Source organism: Nicotiana sylvestris, chromosome 12 (assembly GCF_000393655.2).
Source record: "Nicotiana sylvestris chromosome 12, ASM39365v2, whole genome shotgun sequence".
Taxonomy (NCBI): Eukaryota; Viridiplantae; Streptophyta; class Magnoliopsida; order Solanales; family Solanaceae; genus Nicotiana; species Nicotiana sylvestris.
Window position 1 is genome coordinate 107,933,272 of NC_091068.1, and position 21,282 is coordinate 107,954,553.

At 37.4% G+C, this 21,282-nt stretch overlaps 1 protein-coding gene across 4 annotated transcripts; it reads left to right on the plus strand.

Moving 5' to 3' along the window:
• The first annotated feature begins 10,012 nt into the window (after nt 1–10,012).
• LOC104217946 (uncharacterized) lies at nt 10,013–15,574 on the plus strand. Of its 4 annotated transcripts, XM_009768298.2 has the most exons (12): nt 10,013–10,281; nt 11,108–11,145; nt 11,314–11,485; nt 11,584–11,711; nt 11,943–12,051; nt 12,149–12,188; nt 12,602–12,691; nt 12,785–12,884; nt 13,035–13,174; nt 13,631–13,733; nt 13,851–14,467; nt 14,803–15,574. In XM_009768298.2, the coding sequence occupies exons 3-12, from the start codon at nt 11,347–11,349 to the stop codon at nt 15,101–15,103; spliced, it is 1,767 nt and encodes a 588-aa protein (XP_009766600.1). In that variant the 5' UTR covers nt 10,013–10,281; nt 11,108–11,145; nt 11,314–11,346; the 3' UTR covers nt 15,104–15,574. The 4 variants fall into 4 exon arrangements, with proteins under 4 accessions (XP_009766600.1, XP_009766599.1, XP_070021626.1 ...); XM_009768297.2 differs by lacking the exon at nt 11,108–11,145 and having other exon boundaries at nt 10,014–10,281; XM_070165525.1 differs by lacking the exons at nt 11,108–11,145; nt 11,314–11,485; nt 11,584–11,711 and having other exon boundaries at nt 10,014–10,281.
• The last annotated feature ends 5,708 nt before the right edge of the window (nt 15,575–21,282 follow it).

Consider the following 21,282-nt stretch of genomic DNA (forward strand, 5'->3'; position numbering starts at 1 on the left):
GGATGATCTCGTCTTCCTCGACCGATGATCCCAAATTTGTAAATGCATAGACCTCAGTATTTTGTTCTCGAGGTACGTGGTCTAAAGTTCACTCCTTGAAGCGGTGCAAAGTTGCATGTAGCTTGTCCAAATACTTTTGCATTCTATTATCTCGAACTTCGAAGCTTTTGTTTACTTGGTTCACCACCAATAAAGAGTCACACTTAGCTTCAATGACTTCTGCCCTCAAGCTTTTAGCTAGCTCGAGACCTGCAATCATGTCCTTGTACTCGGTCTCATTGTTAGTCAACCTAGAAGTTTTGATAGACTGCCTAATAGTGCTACCTGTGGGTGGCTTCAAATCGATGCCTAGCTCGGACTCCTTCACATTAGAAGCACCGTCTGTGAAAAAGGTCCATACCCCCGATGATGTGCCCGATTTTAACAAGAGTTCCCGTTTAACTTCGGGTACGAGGGTTGGCACGAAATCAACCACGAAGTGCGCTAAAATTTGAGACTTGATGGCCGTTCGAAGTTGATACTCGATATCATACCCCCTAAGTTCGATGGCCTATTTGGTCAATCGACCCGAAAGTTCGGGCTTGTGCAAAAATATTACGAAGTGGGTATGTGGTTAACACACATATGGGGTGACATTGAAAGTATGGTTTTAACTTTCTAGAAACACTTATCAGTGCAAGTGCTAATTTCTCTAAGTGTGGATATCTAGTTTCTGCTTCTCCTAAGGTTTGACTTACATAGTAAACGGGAAATTGCGTACATTGGTCTTCTCGAACTAGGACACCACTTACCGCGATTTCCGATACTACCAAGTATAAGTAAAGTTTCTCATCTGCCTTCGGAGTGTGAAGCAGTGGTGGGCTCGATAGGTATCTTTAATCCCTCTAATGCTTGTTGGCACTCCGGGGTCCAGGTGAAATCGTTCTTCTTTTTTAGTAAAAAAAAAATCTGTGGCATCAATCCGATGACCTCGAGATAAATCAGCCTAAAGCAGTTATCCGTCCAGTTAGCCTCTGCACGGCTTTTACACTGTCCACGATGGTGATGTCTTCGATGGCCTTGATTTTATTGGGGTTGATCTCGATCCCCCGATTTGACACCATGAAACCAAGGAATTTTCCCGAACCAACCCCGAAATCACATTTCTCGGGGTTGAGTTTCATGTTATATTTCCTCAAAATCTCGAACGTTTCCTGCAAATGAGCCAAATGGTCCTCTTTGCGCAGGTACTTAACTAGCATGTCATCAATATAAACCTCCATTGACTTACCTATTTGTTCTTCGAACATCTTATTTACTAGGCGTTGGTAAGTAGCTCCTGCATTTTTTAGCCTGAAGGGCATTACATTATAACAATATGTCACATACTTGGTGATAAATAAGGTCTTTTCCTGGTCTTCTGGGTTCATCTGAATTTGATTGTACCCGGAATAGGTATTGAGAAGGTAAGGATCTCGTGGCTAGCCGTGGCATCGATCATGCGATCAATGTTAGGTAGTGGAAAAGAATCTTTAGTGCATGCCTTGTTCAAATCCTTGTAATCTACACAAATTCTAAGTTTGTTCCCTTTTTTAGGGACTATGACTACACTGGCTAACTGGGTATTTCACCTCCCGAATGGACCCTATTTTGAGAAGTTTAGTTACCTCGTCCTTTATGAATGCGTGCTTTACTTCGGACTGGGGCCTTCTCTTTTGTTTCACCAGTTTAAACCTAGGGTCAAGGCTTAGCTGATGTGTTGTTATCTCCGGCGGGATCCCTATCATATCTAAATGGGACCAAGCAAAACAATCCATGTTATCAATAAGAAATTAAATAAGCTTTTTCCTGAGTTCGGGGGTTAACCCCGTTCCCAAGTACCTTTCGCTCTGGCAGGTACTCGATCAATATAACCTGTTCCAGCTCTTTGACCATTGATTTGGTGGCGTCGGAGTCTTTGGGAACAATAAAGGTTCAAGGGCTTAGAAAATCCTCCTCTTCTTCTTCTATCTCCTGCTTTCCTGATCAGGTCGAGGCTGGTGGCTGTGATTGCTATTTGGTTTCCTGTTTACCTTTGATGCCCGACTTTTTCGTCGATATCGGTACTACCTCATCGGCTGCAAATATTTCCTCTGCAACATGCTGCTCCCCGTACACTATTTTTACACCGTTCGACGCCGAGAATTTCATCATTTGGTGGAGATTCGAAGGGACTGCTCTCATGTTGTGAATCCAGGGCCTTCCGAGTAGGGCATTGTATCTCATGTCGCCCTCGATCATGTGGAACTTGGTATCTTGAATGGTTCCAGCCACGTTTACCGGTAGTGTAATCTCCCCTTTAGTTGTTTCATTGGCCATGTTAAAGCAGTTTAAGACTCGAGCTGCGGGCACAATTTGATCTTGTAGGCCGAGTTTCTCCACGACCCTTGATCGGATGATATTCGCCGAGCTACCTGGATCCACTAAAACAAGCTTAACTCGAACTTTATTTAATAAGATAGAAATTACCAGAGCGTCGTTGTGTGGTTAAGAAATGCCTTTTGCTTCTTCGTCGTTGAATGATAAGGAGCCCTCGGGCACATAATCCCGGGTCCGTTTCTCCCTAGTAATTGATACTTTAGTGCGTTTGAATACGGGCCCTTGCGGAATATCGACCCTGTCGACGATCATATGAATTACATGTTGAGGTTCCTCCTGTTCATTTTTACTGTTGGCATCTCTGTCTCTGAAATGATTCTTGGCTCGATCACTAAGGAACTCTCGAAGGTAGCCCTTATTGAATAGACGAGTTACCTCCTCCCCTAATTGCCTGCAATCCTCGGTTTTGTGACCGTGCGTGTCATGATACTTGCACATCAAATTTGGATTTTTTAGGAAGGATCGGTTTGTATAGGTCTGGGTCATCTAGTATCTTTGATCCTTCCGATTGCCGATACAATGCCTGATGCATCGACACTAAAGTTATATTCCGATAACCGGGGTGCCTCTATGGGATCGCCATGCTTATCAAAACCATTTTTGCTCATAAGTCCCCGAGAATTTTGTCCTCGATCATTTCTTCGATCATTCCGGGAGGGATTGCATCCCGAGCCATTGTTCCTTCGATCTGCGGTATATGGTTGATATCGTTCTCTATTCGACCTTGGTTCCCTGTCGATGTCCCTCGGGGTTTTAACTACCAACCTGTTTGGATGTACTGAACCGGAAGGGGCTCCTAATTGGTCGTCCTCGACCCTGATCTTCGATTGATATCGATTGTGCACATCTGCCCAAGTTATAGCTGGATACTCGACCAAATTTTGTTTCAACTGTCGTGATGCTATCGAACTCCGCTCGTTCAACCCTTGGGTGAAAGCTTGAACGGCCCAATCATCAGTGACTGGTGGCAACTCCATGCGTTCCATTTGAAATCAGGATACGAACTCCCTCAATATTTCGTTATCCCTTTGTCTTATCTTGAAAACGTCCGATTTTCTTGTGGCGACCTTTATGGCCTCGGTGTGTGCCTTCACAAAAGAGTCTGCTAACATGGCAATGAGTCGATGGAATTTGGTGGCAAGTTATGATACCAAATCATTGCTCCCTTTGATAGAGTTTCCCTAAAAAATTTTAACAAAACGGACTCGATCTCATCGTCTTCTAAGTCATTCCCCTTTATTCCGCATTTGTGCGAAGTGATATGTTCATTAGGATTGGTGGTCCCGTTGTGTTTAGGTATATCTGACATACGGAACTTCTTAGGAATGGGCTTCGGAGCCGCACTCTAAGGAAAAGGCTTTTGCATGAACTTTTTTGAATCCAAACCCTTTAAGATCGGGGGTGCCCCGGTATCTGATCAACTAGGAAGTTGTATGTTTCCACTTTTTTATTATTATCTTCGATTTTCTTCTCTCCCGACTCAATACTTTTGGTGAGCTCCTCGAGCATTTTTATAATTGTAGGATCAGTCCCTGATCTGTTACTATTCAACCTTTCCGGCACTGGCTCAGTACGACGAGTGATTTCCGGCTCGACCACACTCAGAGTTCTATGTTGACTTTGAAGTTGAGCAATAGCGGCCTGTTGAGTCTGTAGCATCTCGAATATTACCTGGAGACTAACTCCCCCTTCTCCTACGCTTTGTGTTCTTTGGCCACCAAATCGGCCTTCTCTGCGCACACTCCCTTCGGGGTCCGCGCCTAAATCCGCATTCAAAGCAATGTGAGAATTGATATCGATTGGATCGACGACCGGTACTCCCCCGAGATTAGCCGGTGGCACCCCGGCTCTTGGAGCAATTACGTTGTCATTTTTCCCGTGAAATCCAAGACCATCGTCACCATGTACGGGTGCGTTTTGTGAGTTTGACATGCTTTCACCTGAGAGCAAAAATTCTTGACAAGAACAAGTGTGAAAATAACGTGTGTTATCAGAATCAGCACTAAAACAATCACTATTAAAGAATGAAATATGTGATTTAATCCAATAACCAGTATATAAACAAAGAATTAAATAAATAAATTAAAGAATGAAATATGTGATTTAATCCAATAACCAGTATATAAGCTAAATCTTGACCTCGACATATGACCGTCTCGAGGTGGGATAATAAGAACAACAAATTATAAGGCAACTCTAATGAACAGTAAGCAAGAAAGTAATGAATGTATATTTTTTTATCAGTCAACAGTGGTCTACAAATGAATAAGATCCCCCTTTATATAATAGGGGAGTCCTAAATAAGGTACACTCTAATTACAGTAGGAAATCATATTTGACAGCTGTCTAACGCCGAAGACCAATTCATTCCAAAATTTACGTCGTGATCATCGGGCCGTTGCGGGGGTCTCGCTCTTTCCGTTACTGAATCATAACGGTATCATCTCGAAGCATGCCTTCTTCCGACCTCGACAAATGATATCGACCTCGACATCGGAAAGGGACTTCGACCCCGAGTTTGGCATCCTGGCCTTCCAACGTGGTATCACTTTCTTCATCGAAGAACGAAATCGGGTAGCCTGATTTCCACCGTATACAAATTGTATAGATATCAACTTGTAATTAACGATATCCAGTGCAATTTGCAATATAAAAATAAGAGTTGTTTCCCATTGTTTGAAAAGGAATTTGCTAGCGTACATACACAATTTTAGCCATTCGTAAATTCTAAACAAAATGTTCTCGTTGGCACACAAATCGAGCATACAATCGTTATAAACTTACAAAATACATCATTGACTTTGGGCAACTTGAATTTCGAATCAATCATACAATGGACTAAATTTCCAGATGTTCAATTCTTTAATAACTACTAATTGCATCAGTTGACTAAAGAGTATAATTGCTCTTTTGATCAAATAAACGCATCCAACTTGCTTCTTACAACATACCTTAAAAATTTTAAAAATATAAAGCAGGTCATTTCCATTTTCTTTAGGCTCTCTATACAGCAAATTATGCATATTCCAGAACTACGATGGAATAATAAGAAACAAATAGTGATGTTTTATGCATTTTAAAAATCATTGTGGAACAATTTTCATGGGATTTTTAAAAATCATATTCTTAAACAACAATTTCAATAATTGTTTTAAAATAAATATCTAGTTTATACAAAATTACTTGAGCCCAGGTTGGACATGAGGCGGATGTAGAGTAATGGAATCGTGTTCTTCTGAATCCAATAATTCGAACGTGGAGCATAAATTTATGTGTAAAAATTCACTAAAATTACAAAATTGATAGTTATGAACCTGTAATTTTATATTAACCATACAATGTGTTCAATTTGGAATTGCGCACATATAGATTTTCATTGCATGTGGTTGTAATCAACCTTTTAATCTGTCCATAATCCCAATGAGAGAACAGTCACGATTTCAAATAGATCACAATTTGAAACACAATGTGACGAATTCAAAGTTATATGGAGAAGCAAAATGTATAATCTGTCATGGGCTTAGATACCAAGCATAGAGCCCCAATCCCATCGACAGGATCAGACATGTAAAAATTGATGAGCCCAATCTAGTGAGCTCATGGGCTGACGTGAGAGATTTTTTTCCTTTTATCACCGGGTGAAATTTCATAAATAGCCAGATTTACAAGTAGTAATTGAAAAATAGTCATAGTTTCAAAAATGATCGAAATTTAGTCACTTTTCATGTAAAGATAAATCTGAACGAAAACACTGTTCAAAATCCGGAAAATATTCCAGCATAGTATACTAGAATTCAAATTTTTTACATGTGAACTTCCAGCATAATATACTGGAGTTCCAGCATAATATACTGGGGCATTGCACCTATACCCGCTTTTTGTGTCACATTTTAACTTGTGCCGCTTTGCAAAAAAAAATTGCAAGTGTACCCGCTTTTTCGCATAACTTCAGCACACGGGGCTGAAGTAGCAAAGGCAATCACGCAAAACTTCAACATTCTAGTAGTCGGGCCTGAAGTTCAGCTCTAGAGCTGAAGTTTTTGTGTTGTAACTGAAAACTTCAGCTCTAGAGCTGAAGTTTTTGTGTTGTAACTGGGAGAGCTGAAGTTTCTGTGTTGTAACTGGGAAACTTCAGCTCTAGAGCTGAAGTTTCTGTGTTGTAACTGAGAAACTTCAACTCTAGAGCTGAACTTTTTGTGTTGTAACTGGAAACTTCAGCTCTAGAGCTGAAGTTTTTGTGTTGTAACTGGAAAATTTCAGCTCTAGAGCTGAAGTTTTAGACTTAACTTACCACAATAAAATCACAAAATTATATTTTCACACATTTAATTGATTATGTTTTTATATATGGCAGTTTATAGGGACATAGAAAGAAGTGTTGTTAGGTACAATGAATTTCGCAGAGGAATTCCAATACCAAGATATATAGGAAATATATCGAAGCGGATAGTACATGATATTTGATCTTAAAAACTTGCCGCAAACTTGAAAAATGAAGGGGAAGGTCCAAATCTGGAACGCCACTCGTTAACATCAAGCATAACAAGAGAATCATATACAGAATGATTATAAACATGAAAAGTTGAAAAACTATAAACATCTTAAAAGGAGATTATCCAAGATTTTCTTTCTTTTAGGTTCTTCATGTAACCCCGAACTAACCAAATCTTAGGTGAAGTATATGGTGATGATGTAGAAGAATTGGATCTGATGGTTGGAATGGCTGCCGAGAAAATGAAGGAGGAGAAGGGGAGGAGAAAGAGAGCTGAAATTGTTTAAAAAATGGGTACAAGTTAAAAGTTTTAAAAAAATGGGTATAGGTTAAATGGGGGCGACCAAATAGGGCGCCCCGTGCAATTTTTATGGATTATGCTGGAAATGCATACACATGTGCTCCAATCTCCAGTATATTATGCTGGAGCTTTCCGTGTGCTGGAGTTCCAGCATAATATGCTGAAAGCTCATATACATGTGCACCAATCTCCAGTATATTATGCTGGAACTTTTTCGTATTGCAGCAAAATAGTGGCTATTTTTCAATGATTTTGCAAATGCTGTCTATTTTTAAATTATCAATCCGAAAACTGGCTAGCCCCATGCTATTTTTACTTTATCGCCTTGTGCTGTTTGGCCAAACTTCTTTCGGCGTAAATGGATTTTTGGCCAAAAATATTTTTTCCAAATTTAAGGTATTTGGCCAAGCTTTTAGAAGGAAAAAAAATATTTTTGAGTAGAAACAGAAGTAATTTTTTGAGAAGTAGAAAAAAATAACTTCTTCCCAGATATACATTTTTGAAAAGTACTTTTGAGAAAATTACACTTAGAAACACTTTCTTAAATTTTGACCAAACACGAATTGCTATTCAAAAGCATTTTCCAAATTAATTAGCTAAACTAGAAATGCTTCTCACCAAAAGTACTTTGTTAAAAAGTAATTTTAAAAATAAGTTTGGCCAAATAGGCTATTAGTTCCTTTATCCCATTTGATATGAGTGTGTGATTAGCCACTGTATTTAGAGTACTAGTTTGACTATCTGAAAGAAAAATAATAAAATAAAGTTGAAATTATGGTTTAAGAGAAAAACACCACATTGTTTTAAGGCTAGTTTTAAAGTTTTGAGTTTAAAGAAATTCAATTTTTGGAGCATTATAGACATCGTGTACAAATAAAATCGTGTCAAATATTTTGTAACATTTTCAAATAGAACGAGTATCCCAATGTGAAAGAAAGGGCCGTAGGTTTAGAATGATTTTGATATTATTATTATTATTATTATTATTATTATTATTATTATATGTAAGCAATTGTTTGTGTGCATATGTATAGTATATAGTTTGACTCAAAATGAAAGTGATGAATTCAATTGAAGTTTTCCCAAATAAGTTCACCTCGAAAGATGATACATGAGTATGTTATTCTATCTTGCCTTGTTGTGCATTTTGCTTTTTTCTTTCATAGCATACTTTTTTATACCACTTTCACTTTAATATAAAGTCATTCACTTTTATTTCCATTAATATAATCATTCAAGAATAAAGTTTCTTTTTATGGTGTTTTTTAGCGCTATTTCGCCCGAATCTTTCCAGCCACCAACTGCTTAAAGATGACGCAGTGTGACGGTTACAAACAAATGAACAACATTCATTAGACATTTGACTTGTACTTTCTCTGTCGTATCCAGAAAGTACATGTACAAATTAAGTACTGCGTAGTTGCTTGGTCCTGTTTTAGGCAAGTAAAACTACAAAAAATATTTCCATGCTTTCCTATTTGTATCAAATGATACTCCTTCCGATCCATAATAAGTTACCAATTTATTTTGGGCACATTCATTAAGTAATACTAAATTCTAAACTAAAATAGTTAGTGTGACTAAACTATCATTCATTAAATGTTGTACCATAGTTATAGTAGCACTTACTTCTCTTCTCAAATGTGAGGAGTAAATGACTTTTTAGGGATACGTACATAAAGGTAATTTTGGAAAAACAAAATAATTTTTTTTTGATTATATAAATGGACACTTATTTTGAACCAAAATAAAAAAAACAAATTGGTCACTTATTGTGGATCGGAGGGAGTATTAAGTTATCAGCATTACGTGATGAAATTGATGTAAAGTACTCCCTCCGTTTTGATTTTGATTTTGATTTCGCACTTCTCTTAAGAAAAAACAAATGAAGTATGTATTTTATAATTTTACTCATAGTGATGATAGCATTTTCAAAAGTTTTGGGGAGTGAGTAGTTAATGATAAAGGTAAAACAGAAAAAAAGTATTATCTTACTTTTGTATCAGTATAATGGACAAATAAAAATAAAAATATATTTTTAATATAGTAGATAAATAAAAGTGAACGGAAAGAGTGGTTAAGAGTGTGGCTATAGGGCAATAAAGTGAGCTACATTGAAAACTATGGAAGACTAAAGTTAAATTCATGTAGGGATGAAACATAGAATAGTTAAAGTGACGATAAAAATGATTCGACCACCATCATTATTATTAAATAGTTGATGTAAAGAAATAAAATAGTATTTTATATACATAGATGCATTTAATTGTTAAGTGTAAATATTCAATGCGAGTAATTTTTTCGTGAAAGTACGTATAATATTGCAGCCTTGATCTTGTGTTATCATCGATCGTCTTAAACTAGCCATTTTATCTCGTAAACATTGTACGTGCGGCGTGCCTCCCATGATCTTGAAGTTTTCAACACTTCCAAAAGGATTGATTGTACACTTTTACACCAAGCACTCTATCTTGCTTTATCCCTACTTTTTACCTATTTTCCAAAAGGCAAAAAGCTTACTTAATCTTTTAATCTATCTATTAAATTAGAAATCAATCTTACTTTAAAAAAATAGTTGGTAATTAATAGTATCTCCGACAACGTTAATGAAATTATATTGAGTTTATTATTGTTGTTAGTTGGTAAACAACATTACCAAAATGTATCAAAAATATGTTCTAGTTTTGTCCACGTAAATGCTCACTTGAAGAAAATTCTCTTTTTTTTGCTAAGATTGATGCACATTATATTCCTTTTTTTGTTAAAACATTTTCAACGTGTTTTACCATTTATTTACTCTTATCTTTCCTATACTTTATTTATTCTTTTAGCTTTGGAAGCTTTTGGAATAACTCTGCTTTTGAATCCTCATCCAAATTAATTTTGCTTTGTTGTCTGCAAATAAAATTCGTTATGTTCAAGAAAATCCCATGTTAGATATCCACCTTGGTGGTCTCATATCAGCTGAATTTTGCCCCTTCAATCATAATCTCTTTGAAATCTCCAACTCTGCTGTCATAAATTCTTTCTTTCCTTCTTAGCTTATGCTCAAACCTCCAACATTCCAACTGGAGCTTTGCTAAATTTTAAGGTCTGTTTCTCTTCTTTAGTACTCCAATTGCTGCTCATTACATGATGACGCTGTACTATATATATCTTTATGAATATGTGTGTGTTGGTTGGGGGGGTGTGGGGGGGGGGGTGAAGTGATGAGTATTTGATCAAGTTTTATAGCTTCTGTATCTTGGCTGTTGTTTAATGACTTGAGTTTAGTAAAAGGGCAACCGGTACACTAAGCTCCCGCTTTGCGCGGTGTCCAGGAAGGGTCGGACCACACGGGTCTATTCCACACAATCTTACCCTGCATTTCTGCAAGAGGCTATTTCCACGGCTCGAACCTGTGACCTCCTAGTCACGTGGCAGTAACTTTTCCATTTACATCAACTTTGCAAATGACTTGAGTTTAGTGTTTTATTTATTTGGATAATGATTTAAAACAATAGCATATATCATCTGTTGTGAGCACATATTGATATTGGGTAATGATCTTGCTGGAAAGCTTTAAGTTTTTTACAGTTTTACTCTAGTATCTTTGAAGAGTTCAAGTTGGTGGACTGGCTGTAACATTATGGACTTATGGTACTTCAGTTATGTTTCTAGCATATTGATTCATGTTACATATACATTGCACCATAGCTAGGTAGTTGATTTGGTGATCCAACTATTAGTATATCTCGTTGAGTAATCGAGAGCTGAGAGACCTTTCCCTTCTTTGTTTTAGTCTCTCGGGCTACCGAGTATAATTGAGTTTTGATAATGTAGAATATTAGCAAAACGCTTTACATGGATATATCTCCTGAGTGTTTAAATTTGTTTGTAAAAACTTTGATGTCTTGTGATGAATCCTTTTGCCATAGGTGCAGGTAACGTGGGATTGCGTTAAAACAGATTTCAGGTCTATAAATTATTATCTTTAACTAGGATTTACCCGTTATCTCTTATTTAATTAGTTTAACAAAAGGTTTTATACTTTTTGGTCAAACAATAGGATTGTTGGTATGTTCATACTTCATATGCATAACCACTTCATTCATTATAGATTTTTGGCTTTTATGAATTTTAGAGGACAATTCCCATTTTTGCTTGGAGCTGCAATATGAGGGACACCGGTAACATCTCTCAGTACCGATGTAGATTGGACCAGACACTATCGTCTCAGGCTCTTGTCAATAATGATATGCTTAAGACCCTTGTCAAGAATCAAATTCTACGCTCATCAGAGTGTGATGCTCAAGGTCAGCGTCATAAATCAATTTCAGTTACATGTCATTAATCTAATTATAAAATCTGCAACATAAAAAACATATACATATCTATTTTTTTCGTTTGGCAGAATGTAGTGAAAATCTAGTGGACAGAAGAACCAAGGAAGTGGCTAACTTCCTGAGCATGTTAAGGAGTGCATCAGTAACTGACGGTGAGAAGTCCGAATCCTCTGAAGCATCGAATGGTGGTTGGAAAGTAGGCTATCTTTCCCATACACATAGATCACTTTTTTCTAATTCTTGAAAGCCTCCCCCCGGACCAATGTTTATGTTGAACTTAAACTCATTTGCTAGGCAGTGGTTGTTGCTTGTTTTATTAGTGCTACTACTGTCCGGTGCTCCGTTTTTGGATCTTTTTTACCATTTCTCAAGGCAGGGAATTTTGGGATACTAACAATAATTGATGCTTGTTTTCTTCTTATGACAGATAAAACAGGATACTGAGGAGATCCGTGTTATGTATCGAGAGGGACCAGAAGGCACTCCCTATCACACCCTCCTAGCTGAAGGCTATGTGGATGGTCCACTAGATGTTTGTAAGATCAACTTGATGTCAATATATCTCTTCTTCATCGTTGAACTATTTGTGTAGTAGTGGAGAATGTTAAAGATAAGCAAATCTCTCTATTTCAGGTTTATGCATATCATGGGAGACAGAACTCTATAAGAAGTGGTGAGAATCTTGTATGTTTGTGACAGTTGCATGCAGCACATTAAGCTTCAAATGCAACAGAACATAATTAAAAATGGTCATGAGACTCATGACCAAAGGCTCATTCATTTTATCCTTGCGAATTACTATATGGTACTGTACCTGAATGACTTTAACACTCGAAGTTGACAGTTTCTGTGAATATATTGGGTAGGAAAATATGCAATGTCCAACATTCTTAGGTCTTTCTGCTGCATTACGAGCAATAATATGTATCCCAAATTGTGGCTTGTGAGAGAATATATGAAAGGGATAACTAGAGACTGAAAGCACATATCCAACAATACATGGGAATTTTATTTCAAGTGATATTTTTGGTAACAATTTCATTCTGGATTAGCAAATTGTCTTACTCTGTGCCACTTTCTTACCAGGTGGCCACAAACTACAATTCCAACTTTTAAGGTAGCAGTTTCCGAGTGCTTGCAGAAGGTCAGAGATGGTGAACAAATATGTTTAGTAAGGTTTGTCCTCCAATAGTTTCCTAGATATAGAGGTATCCAGACCGTCGCATTCTTATGATGCCACTAATCTGTATTTAACTACTTGTAAGAAAGGATGAAGCTTTCAAGGCCATTGTCAGCAAGGGAGGCTGTGGTACATCTCTTTGCATTTGAATACTTGCAAGATGGTCTGGTAGTAGTCGTTGCCAATTCGGTAAGCACGTGAATGCTTGTCAAATGTCAATGTCTTTTTATTTTTCTTAACTATCTATATGTCCAAAATTATATATATTTGTTCACATGGGCAGTTAATCCAATTGATAGCCGGCAAAAGTTTATGCTTTTTCCTGTGTCTTTTTTCCAGATCTCTAACTTAGATAGTGTTGATACAAGTACTCATGGTTATTCCAAAGATGGGATACCCCATGCGCAAGATGTAGTACGAGTTGATCTGGTGGGAGGTTTTGCTCTACAGAAAGTTACTAATAATCGGAGCTACTTCAGGTAACGTACACTTTTTACATATCCAATTACTAATAACCTACATTTAAAAAGGGCACCCCGGTGCACTAAGCTTCCGCTATGCGTGGGGTCTGGGGAAGGGCCGGACCACAAGGGACTATTTCACCTGGTACATTCTATCTATAAATAAAAATGGAAGCACCAACAATATGATTGAATATATCAGGAAATGGACTAGGTAATTTTGGCAAAGATGTGAGTTTAGTGTTGGAGTTGAAGCACCAATCTAACAGAATATTAAACAGTAAATCTTTCTAAAATTCACCTAAGTGTGTTTTGAACTCCTAATGATATGTTACATAAGCTTGACTTATGAGTCAGGCTGTTCAAGATCTCGGGGTTTACTGGACTTTAGTGTTACTAAAGTTTTACCTCATTAAATATTACCACTTCCTATTATCTATTATGATTTTCTTTTTCTATTTTAAAAACCTGCAGGACAATAGGAAACTTGGATATTAAACTGGACTTTATTCCTCCAGTGTTAATCAATTTCGTCTCAAGGCAGCTCATAGGCGGCGGTTTCAAGCTTTATAAAAAGGTTAATGCCAAACTCAGAGATCATTCTATTATATATTTAATATTTGTACTTTAAAAAGTGAATTAATAAAAATAATACTTGAATGCTCCAGCAAGTAATTTACTACCATTGCTGCAGGAAGTAGCTTCAGTTGCTAAAGGTGATAAAGACTTCAGCAAGACACTGACGGATCCAATGTATGCTCGAATACGTGAAGCTATTTACTCAGATAACCTACCTAATAGTGATGACGCTTCAGAACCGCTAGACCTGAAGAAAGATGCAGTTCCTCTTGATGAAAATCGCCCCGAGGCAAAGGTTCATAGAGACAATTGTATCTTGAAGGCTAGAGATAAACATATTCATGGTGAAATCGAGGAGATTGAAGATGAAACGTGTGGAAAGATCGAACATCAAAATGAGGATGAAAGGAAAGTACATGATTTTCCAGTCAATCAACTTGTACAGAAGGCAACCAAGAACAAGAATGTTGGTATTAGCGCTAAGGTCAAACAGGCTCTAGGAACTTTGGAGGAGGCTATTTCTGTCATAAGGGAATATAGGCATAACCTTGACATTATGACTGTTCTCAATGCTAATGTGAAGTCAGTAGAAGCTGAGGCAGAAAGTCTAAAAGATTCAAAATCATCTGATTCCGATAATGATTGTAGAAACATTCGAGAGTGTGGTGAAGTAACAAAACAGGAATTTAGAGAAGAAACCTCTTATGAACACAGAAATAGCTCTTGTTCCAGGTAAATTGTGTTTGCTAAATAGGTGGCTTCTATTGATGATTATAGATGCATGACGTGACGCTAGCTTATTCTGCATGAAATGGTTCAACTTGCAACTTATTGGTTCAATAACTTGCCAAATGAGCACATAGAAATTGCAAAAACCATTTTACACTTAAGAAACTTGTTAACTCATTACAATAGGAAATCTTAAGTTTCAATTTAGAAGTTAAAATGGTTCCCTTTGAATAGTCCGTATTCCTTTTGAACATGTATTGCTTTCAGTCATATGCTAGGTAATTTCTTCTCTAACCGAGAAAATCCCTATTCTAATTTCTAAGTATAACTTTTTTCAGGCGCACGAGTTCTAGTTTGTGCACCAGGGATGCACACCATAACAAGATTGCTCCAGAATCATCCGATATTTATGCTGCAATTCCTGATGAGCCACAACACATTGCTTTACGCTCGTCAGATCAATGGACAGCAGGGAAAATAATGGATAGGATATCAAAGGATGACAATACGATGGTTTCCCATGCAACTGGCATTCCTGAGAAGGAGATCAGTGGAAGAAAAAGAAAACTACCGAGATATTGCTGCTTGTATTTTCTTTTCTGGGCAGGTTGTGGCTTAAAAGCGAGCAGCTTTGTTTAATGAAGACTATTCACCACATTTTACCCTTTATGACTGCTAGAAGATGTTTAGTCAGAATAAAATCAACAACCAGTTTTCTGTGCAATACATTATTTATGGGTAGAAGGGGAGCCTTGGCGTAACCAGTAAAGTCGTGGTTATGTGACCTGGAGGTCATGGGTTTGAGCCGTGGAAACAGCCTCTTGCAGAAATGCAGGTTAAGACTGCGTACAATAGATCTTTGTGGTTATGCCCTTCCGCGGACCCCGCGCATAGCAGGAGCTTAGTGCATTGGGCTGCCCTTGCATTATTTCTGAGCAACTTAGTTAGATATGATAGTGTACTTGAACTCAGTTGAAGCAGAAATGTGAGAACTACATGTATATATGTAGAAGATGTCAAATAATTTCCTTGTTACTCAAGAAGGAATGAGTAACAAGAAACATAAACATGTGATATAATTCGGAATATAAAAGACATTCATATTGATAATCCTAATGTTTAACCAAAAAATGAGATTTCGGTCAAAGCTTTAATTTAGAAAAACTCGGGTTACTGATAATCAAAAACATATTTGAAAGAAAGTAATTTGGCTAGCAATATAATCAGAAGAAAAATAAGTAAATCGGTATATTCAGATAATATTTTGTGTCCTTACAATTGATCCATTCTCTCCCTTTTATAGCTATTTTGGAGATATGCGTTTTGCATTTGTCATGATAAGGCCATTATAGGAAATTAAAGACATTAAATGCTACGTTACATAATCATTGTATTTAATACAAATTCTCTAACATTTTTAGTATTTAAGGCTCATTAAATACTGTATTTGTACTCTCGTGAACTGTCAGATTCATTCCCTTTGATTTTTGGACCTAAATAGGTACGGGCGTTGAATCTTTTGAGTATCTGCTCGTGCTTCCTCTTATGCCTCTGCTCGTATCTGTTGCAACTCGTGTCTCTTTGCCAATCATAACTTTTTGACCAGTCTACGTGTCATGACATGTCATTTTCCAATCACTTGAATATGTAAACTCAATTTTTTCCCAATACAGATAGTCCCCCACTTGCCATTTATTTATCAATTGAATATTTGGGAAGTGAAATTCATTAAAACGGAAATTTTTGTCACCATTAATGCTATAATAAAATCAACACCTCATTTGTTACTTCCATTTAATGCTCTTCACATGTGGCACCCTTCTACTGGATCTGCGATGTTGCAGCGCTTTTTAGGGCTTTTTCATAGCTTCACTAATCACGAAGCGTCAGTTCTCATTATGACTTTTCCATCAGTGCTCCTTTTCCTTTGACGGTTGCTTCGTAGTATAAATATAATTTTCTTTTTTGTCTTTACATAAAGTTTTCAAAATATTCAGATCTTGAATCTTTGTTCGTTTCTTCCTCGTACTGTCATGTCTTCATCAAACCCTAACCCTAGAAGGGTCCCCATAGTTGATAACTTCCATGATGTCTCCAGTAGGAGCAGAAGAGGAGGTAAGTTTCGTAATTTGGGATCTTCATCCTTGCGTGGATCTTCTCTTCCTTCGCCTAGTTCTGGCCCCTCTTCTAGAACTAGGGGTTCTCTTTCACAAAGATCTTATTCTAGGGGTAAAGAACCTTCTGAACCTCTTCGTGAACCTTTAGTAGAAGAAATAGTTCCTGCGGAATTATCTTTTTTCAATGACAGAGAATCTCTTAGAAATCAAGTATCTTCTTTAGACCGTGCTGATATCTATCCCACTCAAATTACTGAAAGTTTGATTTCTTTAGTTCGTAAAGAATGTCATTGGGATCATGACTTTCCTATCATTATTCCCAATCCGAATCAAAGAATTACCTCCTACTTAACCGGATTTTCATTTGTCTATACGTACCCTTTCACTTTAGGATTCAAACCTGCTATTGATCCTGTTATTCTCGAGTTCTGCCATTTCTTTGATGTTTGCTTAGGTCAAAGTGGCCCAATAATATGGAGGGTTGTCGCCTGTTTGAGGCATTTGACCAACACAACCAGTGTGCCTTTTACTTTCCCGCATCAGATTTACCTTTACTCCCCTAGACTCTTTCGTAATGGTATTTTTACACTAGTAGCCAGGAGCAAAAGAGTTCTAGTTAGCCCTGAAGATAACAAAGACTGTGGATGGTATGCCAGGTTTGTTGTTGCCCCCACTGTTAGTTTAGTGGGTGATGAGAACGTTTCCTTCCCTGAGAAGTGGAATTTTGCACGTGAGTCTTCTAACTTTCTCGTACCTTTTTCTTCAATTTTGTTGATTTTTCTAATTTTGCCTTTCTTTTTCAGCAATCATGGGAGTTGTAGAACATGTTCCCAATTTCCGTGATTGGGTAGACAAGCTATTGAAGATTGCGCCAATGGATGGTAGATCTTGGAAGACCATTTCCTAACGATTTGGTTGGAAAGTAAAAACTCATGGTAAGAGCTTTTATCTTACATATATTTTTTTATTTCTCTGAAGTAATTTCAATCCTTCTTTCTATCAGAATTTGCTATTCGATGAGTTACTGCCGAGGTGGTCACGAATTCTCGTATCCCTTTGGAAATGGCCCAAGAAATAATCTTGGGTTCTTTATCGAAAAGAAAAGCCGGTAATGATCAAGGCTCTGAAGAAGAGGAAGACGAGGGCTCTTTGATAACAAGGCCACGGGCTCGAAGACGCATCATTTCTGATGATGAAGAAGAAGCATCCCCCCGCCGTTCTATTCCCCTTACCGAGTCTATTGAAGCCCCGGTAGTGATTCTTGACGATGATGTTGCTCCCGCTGCTACTCATGACTCTGTTGAGTAGGTTTTTATCAGCGGGTTTGGTGGTGAAGGCTTAGGCCCAGTTTTGGATGAAGCACCTCTGGCTTCATTTTCTACACCTGTATCTATGACTCCTTCTTTGCCGATCTCGGCTGTTTCCATTCCTCCCCAGACTATCTTTACTACTTCCACTATTCCTCCTTCAACAATTTCTCCCCCAATCATTCACCGTGCTGAAGTTGGCTCCTCAAGTAGGAGTGGTGTTATGAGGCAAGTGATCATTGAAGTCCTTGCTGAGGGCAATCTCTTAAGGAAATCGGGTCAAGCAGATGTGTGGCTAAAGCCCTTAATCGAACCAATTGAAAGATCCAAGCTAGAGAGCCATAGCTCCTTGATTTTGATGAATGATAATGTGCACGCTTCTTTAAAGGTATTCCCTTCTCTTTTTTCCTTTGTTGTGCTTTAAAATTTTCCTATCTTTGAGATTCTCATTTCCCTTTCCTTTTTTTATAGGCCAATCTTATCGGCACGGAGATGATGAAAAGGGTTGCCCTCTCAGAGCAATTAGTGCGTGATTCTCAATTAGAGGTGTGTAATTGAAAGGAACAGTATGAAAGCCTTCAGATTGATGTGGAGTACTTATAAGAAAGTAAGAGTACCTTGGAGCAGCAGGTACGGGCCTTGACTTCAAAGTTGGCAGTTGAAAAGGCTTCCTCAAGTCAAGCGGATAAAGAAAAGACTCGTCTTGAACCCTCTTCTCCGAGCAGCTGTCCAAGGCAAGTGAAGAGATTAGAGAGTTGAAAGCTCTCTTGGGTGAGAAGAGGCTTATGCTGGAGAGCTTGTGCAGAATTTGATTCAAGCACAAGAAGACCTCCGAGCTTCTTCTGATAAGGTTTGTGCCTTGGAAAGTTCTCATGCCTCTCTTCAAGCTTCTTACACTTTTGCCTTGGCTGAAAATGAGAAATTAAAGAATGAAATTGCTGACTAGGAAAGGGATTATGAAATCCTTGAGGATAAATCTGTCATTGAAGTGAGTTGGGCATTTTTGAATTCTCGTCGTGATACCCTAGTTGAAGCTAGCAAGAGACTTTTAACTTGGAATCTGAGTTAGCTTAAATCAATGAAACTATTGAGAAGGCTCAACAAACTCAAGATTTTCCTTCTCCCGTGGCCGAAGCTTCCGTGAATGTTGAAGTTGATACGGTATCCCAACTCCTTCAAGCCCAGTTGAGCCCGCTGCTGTTGATGCACCTACTTCAGTTCCTACATCTTCTTAGTGATAAGTTTAAGTCATTTGAATTTCTTTGTGTTTTTTTTTGGAAACATTGTGGTAAAACCCTTGGCCTCATTTAAGGGTTTATTTTGGAAATTCAAGTCCCCGGACCTTTCATGGGGCAATTTGTATAAACAATTCGCAGTTTATGACTAAGTTTGTGCTTAGTCTTAAGCTTTTTAATATTAAGAAGTTTTCTCATTACTATCTTGAACTTCTGTTTATTCTTGCCTTTATTTCTAAGGACTTATGGAATAATTTGCATTTTTATTCTTTAAAGATGCTTCTATTAACTTCATGAATATTTACATTAATCATGAATTTATAAAAGAGAGCCCTTTTATATTCGACACTCAATGAAGAAGACGTTTCAACTTCATAATGGTGTTAACATACGATAAAAGAAATAGGAATACACATGTTTCTTTGAAATAACTTTGACAAGTTTTTATTTGAACTTTGTCTAGTTTTGAGTAACACTTTACACGTATTTGAATTACATCTATAACTTTCTCGTAACTGGTTTTCGTGTAACAGATTTAAAAAGAAAAATAAACACGAGGTTTTTATCTATAACCCGTTTCAGTACATAGCCTTTACCCTAACTATGGTAAGGTAATAAACACGAGGTTTTTATCTATAACCTGTTTCAGTACATAGCCTTTACCCTAACTATGGTAAAGTTTTTCTTTGGCCTTAGCCCGTGACTTTGCTTTGTACTTCATTCAATGAGTGAACTTTTCAGGGCTTGATCTTCTTTGCCTTCCTTATACACATGCACGTGTATATTATGGAGTCCCCCAAGTGTTTGAGCGTTGAAGTATGAAGCCTCGAGCATTTGATTGTTCCTCTCATTTGGTCCTTTCCCTGTAAAGGAAAAACATACAAGACTCGGAGGTACGATTATAGATGAAGACAACTTAACCCGCTTGAATTTCTATCAGAATAATTGTAACCCTAGGCCAAGAAGTTTAATTTATTCCACGTGCCTTGCAGGTCGTGACTCATCATTTAGTACGGGTTAGCATTTTGCCTATCATCTAAAATCGTTAGTAAAATTTTAACAATTCAAAAATTAAATTTCAAAATATGGATACCTGACCGTGGGTATTCTTCAGAAATAATATCTCTTTAGATGAACAACATTCCAATGTGACGGAAGTATCTTGCCATCCATTTTTTCCAGCTCGTATGCTCCTTTACCTGCAATATCATGAATTCTATAGGGTCCTTCCCATGTTGGACTTAATTTCCCCGAGTTAGCTGCCTTCGTAGATTGAAAAACCTTTTTGAGCACGAAGTCCCAATTTTGAAGAATCTGAGGCGTGTTTTTCGGTTGTAGTATCGTTATATGACCTGCTTCTGTGCTGCCATTCTTATTAGTGTAGCTTCTCTTCTTCCTTCAAGTAAATCAAGATTTACACGCATTTGCTCGTCATTAGATTCTTCGGTCGCCTGTGTGAATCGTGTACTCGGCTCTCAGATCTCAACTGGAATTACGGAACCAATTTGTTTAACCAAAAAATGAGATTTTGGTCAAAGCTTTAATTTAGAAGAACTTGGGTTACTGATAATCAAAAGTATATATGAAAGAAAGTAATTTGTCTAGCAATATAATCAGAAGAAAAACAAGTAAATCGGTATATTCAGATAATATTTTGTTTCCTTACAATTGATCCATTCTCTCCCTTTTATAACTACTTTGGAGATATGCATTTTGCATTTGTCATGATAAGGCCATTATAGGCAATTAAAGACATTAAATGCTACGTTACATAATCATTGTATTTAATAAAATTCTTTAATATTTTTAGTATTTAAGGCTCATTAAATACTATATTTGTACTCCCGTGAACTGTCAGATTCATTCCCTTTGATTTTTGGACTTAAATAGGTACGGGCGTTGAATCTTTTGAGTATCTGCTCGTGCTTCCTCTTATGCCTCTACTTGTATCTGTTGCAACTCGTGCCTCTTTGCCAATCATAACTTTTTGACCAGTCTACGTGTCATGGCACGTCATCTTCCAATCACTTAAATATGTAAACTCAATTTTTTCCCAATATAGATAGTCCCCCCACTTGCCATTTATTCATCAATTGAATATTTGGGAAGTGGAATTCATTAAAACGGAAATTTTTGTCACCATTAATGCTATAATAAAA